This window comes from Lycium barbarum, chromosome 4, assembly GCF_019175385.1.
Source record: "Lycium barbarum isolate Lr01 chromosome 4, ASM1917538v2, whole genome shotgun sequence".
In the NCBI taxonomy this organism is placed as follows: Eukaryota; Viridiplantae; Streptophyta; class Magnoliopsida; order Solanales; family Solanaceae; genus Lycium; species Lycium barbarum.
In genome coordinates this window covers 2495468-2505382 of record NC_083340.1, presented here as the reverse complement: position 1 = coordinate 2505382, position 9915 = coordinate 2495468, and the positions used below count along the sequence as shown (strand labels likewise).

Below are 9915 nucleotides of genomic sequence, written 5' to 3'. Positions count from 1 at the left end.
CTACAAATCAGTTTTTGCACTTAAAGTAGTGCTTCTTAAACACGTAACAATCTGAATTGAAAAATACTTTCTTTACATGAACGGCAAAATTATTAGTCCATAATTTAACGTAAAGGCAGCTATTAATGAAGTACAATAAATAAGACAAAAACGTTACATCCGCTTCCACCTGTTTGATTGTTTGAGTGTTTTGAGTTTTTTCACTGGGTCTGCCATGGAATACAAATTGCTCAAGCAGTAGTGGATCACAACATTTTATGAATTATTATGATATATTTACTATCTTATGATCCTCACCTTATCTTCTTGTTTGCTACTTCCATTCGAAGGAGTTGGCAGCGGCCTCCGCATTCCACCAGCGTGTCTTTGATGGAGATTTCACGGACACTTTTGCATCACTTTCTATACAATTTAATTAGTGCTAACAATGACATTGGTTAAAAATAAGTAGAGGCTATTACTTCATTATTATATTTGTAAAGGATGAAAAAAAAAAAAAAAAAACATTGATGGGTTCATGTAATGCGATAGTTAATGTAATACAATAAATAAGACAAAAACGTTTGGAAAAGTAATGACTTTTCATCTTTTATCTTTCAAAGTAATGCCTTCAGAAAAACGTTTTGAAAAGCAATGACTTTTCAATCTTTCATTTTACAAAGCAACTGCTTTCCGCTTTAATTGAATAATTATGTTGGTAATTTTAGGCTTTTGAAATTAAGATAAAGAGGGAAATAATGAGGAAAAAATTATAAAAAAAAAAAAGGGAGAAAAAAGATAAATGCATTTCTTGGTCAGAGAGGTGTCACATCACTCTTCTTTTGCCGAGCTTTATATTATATGTAGATTACCTAAACAAAAATCCTTGAACAACAAACAACCAGTTTGAATATTCACGAACAAAAAGTTACAGGATTTACCAAATCACATTTTTATGTTTCTGGGACATATCCCTCGGCGCGGGGCGTCCGTGTCAGGTGGTCAACAACAGGCAATATTAAATGGTGTCTCCGTGACTAGAGAAGACTCCAAACAACATATAGTTTGGTACTGAAGCATAATTTGATATTTTAGGCTAAACCTAAAAACCACTTGTTCAAAAATCTCACCAGTAACGTATTCTGCCCTGAAAGTGATGATTTCTTAGTAACCATAATGAGAAAACAAAAACTTTGACTAAGCATTATCAAAATACTGAGGAAGAAGATAATGACTTTTAGCAGAAAGCAGTACACAGAGAGAAATGAGAAATGAATCATTAGTTCATAATGTCCTGTATGTAAAACCAAAATTGTTTTCTATAGCATACAACATTTATTATGTTCAGCTTTCAGAGAATGTATTGCACTCTCCAGGTAAAAATGAACATACACCGTATAATTGTTGTTGTTCAGTGTAAAGAGCTCACTTTAAGAGTTTTATACAGCAAAATTGTTTCACGTCTATTCAAGAATAAATAGAAGGAAAACAGAGAATAGATAACCTACCTTACCAAAAAATAAAGTTACTCATTTCAAGTGAAAAATCTATCAACATTCTATTCTGACAGCGCCACTTTGCGATGAAATAAATTTCGGTTTTCTGTTGACTTGCTCCAAGCATTGGATGACATCTCCAACCTTAAAATCAACCCAATTTTGAATCACAAGTCCACATTCATTCCCCTTTCCGACTGCATCAACATCCTGCTTCTCCCGCTTTAGCGATGCACAACATCCTTCGTAAACAACCTCACCACTTCTAAGAAGCCTCATTGTCGATGATCTAGTGAGTCGGCCATCTATCACACGACAACCAGCTATCTTAACATCGTCTCCCTTAGCTTTGCTCCTTCCTTTAAGTTCAAATATGCTCAGTATCTGTGCCTCTCCTGCAACCTGTGTCTCAAATATCCCCGGGGCTTTTTCGACTATAGAGTTGCCAATATCCTCTAGAAGATGATAGATCACACGATGGATTCTTATCTGCAACCAATACACAATTATTATGAGCATAAGTTTCATTTCCATTTCTTTTATACTTTTAGGTTATAGCCTGTTTGGCCAAGTTTCTCCAAGACCAAAAGTGCTTTTTTTTCAAAGTTGGGGTGGTTGGCCAAGCTTTTAGGGGAAGGAAAAGTGCTTTTGAGTAGAAGCAAAAGTTTCCGAGTAGCTGATAAAAGTAGTTTCTACCCAAAAGTACTTTTTTGAAAAGCACCTTTGAGAAAATATATGTAGAAGCACTTTTTAAAAGTTCACCAAACACTAATTGCTGCTCAAGAAGTGTTTTTCAAATTGATTAGCCAAACACAAATTGCTTCTTACCAAAAGTACTTTTTTGGAAAGCACTTTTGAAAAGAACTTTTCAAAGTAAGCTGATTTTAGAAGCTTGGCCAAACAGGCTATAAATCCCAGCATGTAATAGGAGCATTCAAATTATTCCCATATACAACATTCAAATGAGAAATGACAACCACATTTTGTATTAACCAGAATAAGCACCTTAACGCCAGCTTGAGTTGCTGATTGATTTATTGAACTAGGTGGAGTTCGTATGTTGAATCCAACAATAAATGCCCCACAAGCTTGTGCTAAATCCACATCAGACTCAGAAATAGGCCCAACTCCTCCATGGACAATATTCACGAAAACCTATTAAAAGGACAATTGTCACAATTTGAAACTGAAGTTTCTCTAAAAGTATGTAGAATGCAGATGAGCACTAAAACAGAGTTGATCAATTAAATAGCATGCTGTCAACACATCTGAAACACTACTTGTCTCACCTGAGGACTATCCAAACTCTTCAATGCATCTGTGACGGCTTGGACAGTTCCTTGAACATCTGCTTTTACTACTATTGTCATTTCAACCCTCTTGGGCTTCTCTTCAACTTCTCCTTCTTCATCTTCTAAATTAGATTCTAATTCTAAAGCTCCTAATTTTTCCGCTTGCATCTTCCTAAGTCTATCTTTTTCAAATTTCTTTTTCCTCCCTTCGCTAAGCATCCTTGCCCTTTCCTCAGAGTGAACGACAATAATGTCGTCACCAGCCATTGGAAGCCCCTTGAGTCCTTCGATCTCCACAGGCATAGCTGGCTTAGCCCTATCAGTTGATTTTCCTAGCATATCCCTAATAGCCCTAATTTTCCCCCACTCGGCACCTACAACAACATGCTGACCACAGACAAGGGTTCCTGCTTTCACTATTGCAGTAGCCAACGGGCCCCGTCCTCTATCAACCCTTGCCTCGACGACATAAGCTTGGGCTGGTCCATCTACACGAGACTTCAGATCCATCAACTCAGCCTGGAGAAGCAACGCCTCCTCCAGCTTATCCAACCCAGCTTTTGTTACAGCGGAGACTTCAACAACCTGAACATCTCCACCCATCTCCTCCAGACCCAATCCTTCTGTTGCAAGCTGGACTTTCACTCTTTCGGGATTTGCTGCCGGTTTATCACACTTATTGACGGCAACAACTATCGGAACATCAGCTGCTTTTGCATGGGACATGGCTTCCAATGTTTGTGGCATAACACCGTCATCAGCAGCCACTACCAATACAACAATGTCAGTGACGGCTGCACCTCTTTGTCGCATAGCACTAAATGCTGCATGACCGGGAGTGTCGAGGAACGTGATCGATGCACCAGAAGGCATTCCAACAACAAATGCACCCAAATGCTGAGTTATGCCTCCAGCTTCCTTAGCAGCCACAGAAGTCAGACGTAAAGCATCTAAAAGGGATGTTTTACCATGGTCAACATGACCCATTACTGTAACCACTGGAGGGCGTGGCAGGACTTCAGCACCTTCATTAGAATGCAGCCTCCTAACATTTACTCCAATTTCCTGCAAAGGAAACACATAAACATTTATGCTAGTCCATAGCCACTGAGAGCATCCTGCTTGGAGTATCAGACACTCAAATTGGAAAACAAGAGTTAAAGCCTGTTTGGCCAAGCTTCTCCAAGGCCAAAAGTGCTCTTTTTTTCTAAAAAAGTGTTTTTTCCAAAGTTGTGGCATTTGGCCACGCTTTTAAGAGAAGAAAAAGTGTTTTTGAGTGGAAAGCGAAGCAGTTTTTGAGAAACTAAAAGAAAGTAGCTTCTCCTCAAAATTTCTTTTTTGAAAAGTACTTTTGAAAAAATACACTTAGAAGCACTTTTTAAAAGCTTAGCCAAACACAAATTGCTGCTCAAAAGTGCTTTACAAATTGATTAGTCAAACACAAACTGCTTCTCACCAAAAGCACTTTTGAAGAGAACTTTCAAAATAAGCTGATTTTAGAAGCTTGGCCAAACAGGCACTTAGATTCAACAGAGAGAAAAACAAAAGTTTTACCATCGCAACAAGCTCGGCAATGTCAATGCTAAGAGGATCATATTCTGAGTCAACCTTCTCCCCCACATTTATAAGGATATCCTGCAGCACAGTTATTGACTCTCCACAACGTTTGGCCAGCTCCACAATTGCCATGCCTTCGAATATCTCTACAGTTCTATCTGATAAGGAGCTAGCAGCTCTTTTTATCTTGGGAGGGACATAAGGAGCTTCAACGGGTGGTGAGGAATCCTTTGTCCTTTTCTTGAACTTCCCTTTCTTCTGTACCTTCAAACCCAAAGCGTCTGGTTCCTTTTTCCAAGCCAGTGCTTCTCGACTGGCATGAAAACACCTAAAGAAAAAGAAAAATCCTATTGTCTCTGTTATGTCAACCAAAAGATTGTTAACTTATCTCTATCACGCCGCCTATGATCTTAAATTTCGTCTTGCAATGTTAAGATTTACTCTCAATGCAGAAACCGCGGAGCAGATTTGTCCTTCCTGTCTTTGGAGTGTTATAAAAGAAGTGCAATTAACTACAAGGGAAAAGATAACAGCTCACTTTGATAACCAACTTAACCATTTTAGAAATATCATTATTCAATTCAGCCAAACTTATTACTTAGCCATGGCAAACCACTAATCTGAACAAATACACATCTCTGCACAATGTAACATCGAACATTTATTAAACTTTAACCAAATACCCTTATTGTGTTAAGATATAATTGTACTCAAGATTTAATGTATTGTTGATCTTTACCACAAATGAGGCCTCCAACTGAAAAAAAGTAGGTCAAAGATGTCCTGAATTCTCTCTTTTTTTTACTGTCTGTTGCCTGTTGTTTAAAATTATTGATAAAATCTCGCTAAACCCGTTATTCTTGCACAAAAAATTTCCACTCAATTTGATGCGTAACAGTTAACCTCCTTTGTTGCCTAAATCTTAATTTCTGTTCCTGAGTGTCATTATTCAGCAAGCTATTTCAAGATTTAACCTCTTTAATACCTTATCAAAAAAAAAAAAAACAATAGAAAAAAAATTAACCTCTTTACTAAAATTCTTATAATTGGACAATGCAGGTAGTTTCCACCATTTTCTTGGTAAGTCTTTGGGTACAGGAGTGCGAAAATTTTATACTCTAAGCATTTTGCTTAAAGGAAACCATTAAAGCAATATGTTTCTCAATAATGATTCCCTTCACTGCACCACATAACTGGAAACTCTATCTAGAAGTATTTGACAATTTTGTTTCACTAATGTAATTTTCCCTTGATTAGCATGTTTTGACAGTTCTTACAAGATTATATGGTGGAATAGTTATGAGTGAGTTTTCTATCTTAATCTATGAGGTTTAGGGTTCTTGGTACCCTGAAAAACTTTTTTAGTCAAACCCCTGTGTCCTAGGAGCAAGAAGTGATTTTTCTTACTAATGTCATCAACAACCTTGTGAAAATCGTCAGTTGTAATTTGAACCTAAATTGAGATGACACATAAGTATCCATCTTGATTGAGCGACAAAGAATTTGACTTGTTTATCGTAAAAAGAAAGGAGGAACTAAACAGGGCCTTAAGGATAGCGCTAGATCGCACCGAGTCCACATGGAAAACTGGAAGTGTAAACTAATTAGAATTTATTAGTCTATTTCTATATTTCTTAGAGGACGACTTATCCTCAGAATGATGTCACTTGCTTTTATAAATGAACTAACCAGAAAAATCCCTTGGAAAGTTGAAAGTAAAGTTGTGACTTTACCTTATTGAAGTTCTGTATGTTAGGAGGTTGGTATAGTTTGACTTCCGTTGAGCTGCATTCAAGAAGCATCCTGCAGTATAAAGGAAAAAGATATATAGCCAAGAAAGTTTTAGAAACTCAGAAGCATTTCACCCAAATGTAGCACAAATAATTGGCCACAGTAAAACTAAAACTTTTGATTTTCAGAGGGGCGTGGAAAAAACACAACTTTTACAAGCAGCGGAATGAAAACTAGAATCCTTTGCCCCTCCTCGTCTACCAAGAAGTAAGTTCAGAACATAAGGATGATGGGCTCGCAACCCATCTGAGTTAGAAAATCACCAAATAAACTACTCCCTCCGGATCAAAAAAAGTGTCCACTTATAAAATCAAGAAAGAATTAACCTTGTTTTTCCAGATTTGCCCCTATTAAGTGTTATATGATCAAATCCCAATGCCTCTTTAATTAGGCGTAGTTTAGTCAAATTACCTATTTTTGTCTAGGAGTTAAGTATTTTCTTAAGGGGTGTGAAAATGGCTAAGTGGACTCTTTTTTTGATCCGGAGGGAGTATTAAAAAGGAAGTTGACAAAGCACAATGATTAATATAAACAAATGCAGACCTTGTACTTGTCCGACCAAAAGTGGTATTGTTCTCTGCGCCTCTTCAAGGTCAGATTTGGAAACCGATGCTGCAGTATACCTGGATCTTATTGCCAGTGCCTTTGTAAGACTAGTGAAGGTACTCTGCAGAAACATTCCATATAAAAATCTGCATAGAACTACCTCGAAAACATACTAACTTGGCAAACTAAAGAGGGAGTCTCAACAATAGAAAGAATACATAATATGTTTGGTCAATGCAGTTCACATCTTTTTTGAAGAAACTATACAGTCACAAGATTAGTATCCAAAAATTATAGATACAACAGTTTGGACAAGACAATTCTCACAGGCAAGCTAATAAAATTTAAGAGAATCAAGCAGGTAAGTGTCTAAACATAAAACCTTCCTGTTTTATGCTAATGGAAATGTTCTAGAAGTTGATGTCCATGGAGTTCAAGCATGAAAGCTAATAGACTATTGGGTGGTTCAAAGATTCAGTGATTTTCAGTTGACCCCAACAGAAGAGGCCTAAAGAACACACCTTTTTTCCTGCCGCCCTCCACGCCATTCATGTGTATTTCAACCTCCAAAACCTGTAGACAATAAAACAAAAACAAAGGTAAAACTGAAAGCCATGCTAGTCTAAAGAAAGAACATACCAACCAACTGTGTTATGCTAAACATATTTGGTTTCGGCTACATAATCAACTGAAACAACTCCGTTCTATTTGGGCCCAATTCATTCCAATACTACATTGCCTATATATGGTTTGTCTTTTAGGATAGCTAAGGGGTTCACTAAAACAATAGAATAACATTAATTTGAAGCAAGAAGACCAAAACACTGAACACAAAGGTAAACTAAAGGTATACCTGAAACGTCAGGCAAACCCCACAAAATCCCCTGGCAAGGGGTGACTCCTATCATAAGTTTGCTTCATTAAAAAGTTCAGATACATGTATAAAATTAAAAGGTTCACATTTTTATGAAAAAATTGCATTAAAAAGACAAACCCCACAAAATCCCCTCCCAAGGAGTGACTCATTTCATAAGTTTGCTTCATTAAAAAGTTCAGATACATGTATAAAATTAACAAGTTCACATTTTAATGAAAATAATTGATGAGAAGACTGATGTTAGCTGCTTTTCAGCTTCCAATATGTCAATAGGGAAAGATGGTATACAAATTATAGAGCTTTTGCTGGAATTGTATAGGTAACATGCTAAAAACAAGAGTACAATCAACCTCAATAGAAAGTTATATACATATATATATGTACGATAAAAATGCTATTAGAATAGTTTTTATGCTGAAGTGCGAATAATAATTATTGTATGTTCATGTACGTTTCTTAATATTAACATATTCAAATAATTTTTTTATTTTTTTTAAGCAATCAACCTCAATAGAAAGACAGTGATATGGATAAACAATAAAATACAGTAATGCAAATCAGCAACATGACCAAAACCCTGAGCTAACAATAGAAAATAAATGCATACCCCAAACCCTAAGCTAAAAATAGAAAATAAATCATACCTTCAAAGTTCTCTCCAAACCCATAACACCCCTCAACCAACTAAATATAAATCCCAAACTAGTGGGGTTTAGCTGTATGAATACTCCATATCCATTCCACCCCATTTGAGTCCATTTCATATAAGAGCAAGCACAGAAACATATATAAACTGAAAAAGTTCACATCTTTATGAGAACTTTGCATTGAAAAGATAAATTTCAGATACATTTAAACCCTTTGACCCTAACTTATCCTACAAAAGAAAGTACAGATACATCATTCAAAGTGTAAATCCCAAACTAGTGGGGTTTAGCTATATGAATACCCTATATCCATTCCGCCCCATTCGAGCCCATTTCATACAAAAGCAAGCACAGAAACATATATAAACTGAAAAAATTACATCTTTATGAAAATTTTGCATTGAAAAGATAAATTTCAGATACTTTTAAACCCTTTGACCCTAACTTATCCTACAAAAGAAAGTACAGATACATCATTCAAAATGTCAATCCTAAACTAGTGGGGTTTAGCTATATGAATAGTATATATCCATTCCACCCCCATTCGAGTCCATTTTCATATAAAAGCAAGTCCAGCTACATATATAAACTGAAAAAGTTCACATCTTTAATGAAAACATTGCATTAAAAAGATAAATTTCAGATATTTTTAAACCCTTTGAAGCTTCCAACATATCAAGAGACAAAGATGGTATGCGAAAAACAGAACCTTTATGGAAATTATACAGGTGAAATTATAAACAGATACATATATAAACTGAAAATATTCACATCTTTAATGAAAACATTGCATTAAAAAGATAAATTTCAGATACTTTTAAACCCTTTTAAGCTTCCAACATATCAACAGACAAAAATGGTATGCTAAAAATAGAACCTTTATGCAAATTATACAGCTAAAAATTTTAAACAGATACATATATAAACTGAAAAAGTTCACATCTTTAATGAAAACATTGCATTAAAAAGACAAAATTTCAGATATTTTTAAACCTTTTGCAGCTTCCAACATATCAACAGAGAAAAAGGGTGTGCGAAAAAGAGAAACTTTATGGAAATTAAACAGGTGAAATTAGAATCTTGATAAATAAATGTAAGTAGAATAAGAAGAACAAGCTTGGGTATAATGATACCTGGTAATGGATCTGATAAAGAGACGATAAACTGATGTTGTAATGAGGTGAAAAATATAAAAAGTGTGAAAACTTTAAATTCTTGAAAGCACACACAAGATTTTAATGCCTTTTTTTTTTTGTGTGTGTTGTGGTTCGAAAGCCTAACCAGAGAGAGGGAGAAGAGAAGTGGGCTCACTGGTAGAAAAGGATTTTCATCTTTTTTATTTTTATTACGGAAAAGGTCCAAAAATATCCTTAATTTATTGAAAAAGGCTCATAAATACCCTCCTTCCACCTTTTGGTCTAAAAATACCCTTCCATCCACCTTTTAGGTCTAAATATACCCTTAAGGTTTGTTTTTGACTCAAATATACCCTTTAAACTAACAGAATATGTTTTTTTGTTTTTTTTTATCGGAAAAGGTCCAAAAATACCCTTAATCTATTGAAAAAGGCTCATAAATACCCTCCTTCCACCTTTTGGTCTAAAAAAATATGAACGAAATAAGTTTTTTTTTTTGGGTTTTTTTTGCATTTCATGAATAAAAAAACGAAATAGGAAATTATAATTTTTTTTTTTGCATTTCGTGTATTAAAAAACAAAATAGGAAATTAT

The 9915-nt window shown here is 35.4% G+C and overlaps 1 protein-coding gene across 1 annotated transcript; it reads right to left on the bottom strand.

Moving 5' to 3' along the window:
* Positions 1–1242: 1242 nt before the first annotated feature.
* On the bottom strand, positions 1243–9497 carry LOC132634826 (uncharacterized). The gene is made up of 8 exons (XM_060350924.1): positions 9319–9497; positions 7183–7234; positions 6659–6782; positions 6058–6127; positions 4322–4652; positions 2765–3832; positions 2481–2630; positions 1243–1964 (listed from the first exon to the last, which is right to left on the bottom strand). The coding sequence occupies exons 2-8, from the start codon at positions 7207–7209 to the stop codon at positions 1530–1532; spliced, it is 2205 nt and encodes a 734-aa protein (XP_060206907.1). The 5' UTR covers positions 7210–7234; positions 9319–9497; the 3' UTR covers positions 1243–1529.
* Between the last annotated feature and the right edge of the window lie 418 nt (positions 9498–9915).

What these genes read in the sequence shown, in the direction of transcription:
- LOC132634826 (XM_060350924.1), bottom strand. Translation starts at nt 7,209, where the DNA reads ATGGCGTGGAGGGCGGCAGGAAAAAAG. An exon ending in GGAGGGCGGCAGGAAAAAAG is followed by an intron (nt 6,783 to 7,182) that starts GTGTGTTCTTTA and finishes ATGTTTCTGCAG; the next exon opens with AGTACCTTCACTAGTCTTAC. An exon ending in AGAGTTTGGATAGTCCTCAG is followed by an intron (nt 2,631 to 2,764) that starts GTGAGACAAGTA and finishes TCCTTTTAATAG; the next exon opens with GTTTTCGTGAATATTGTCCA.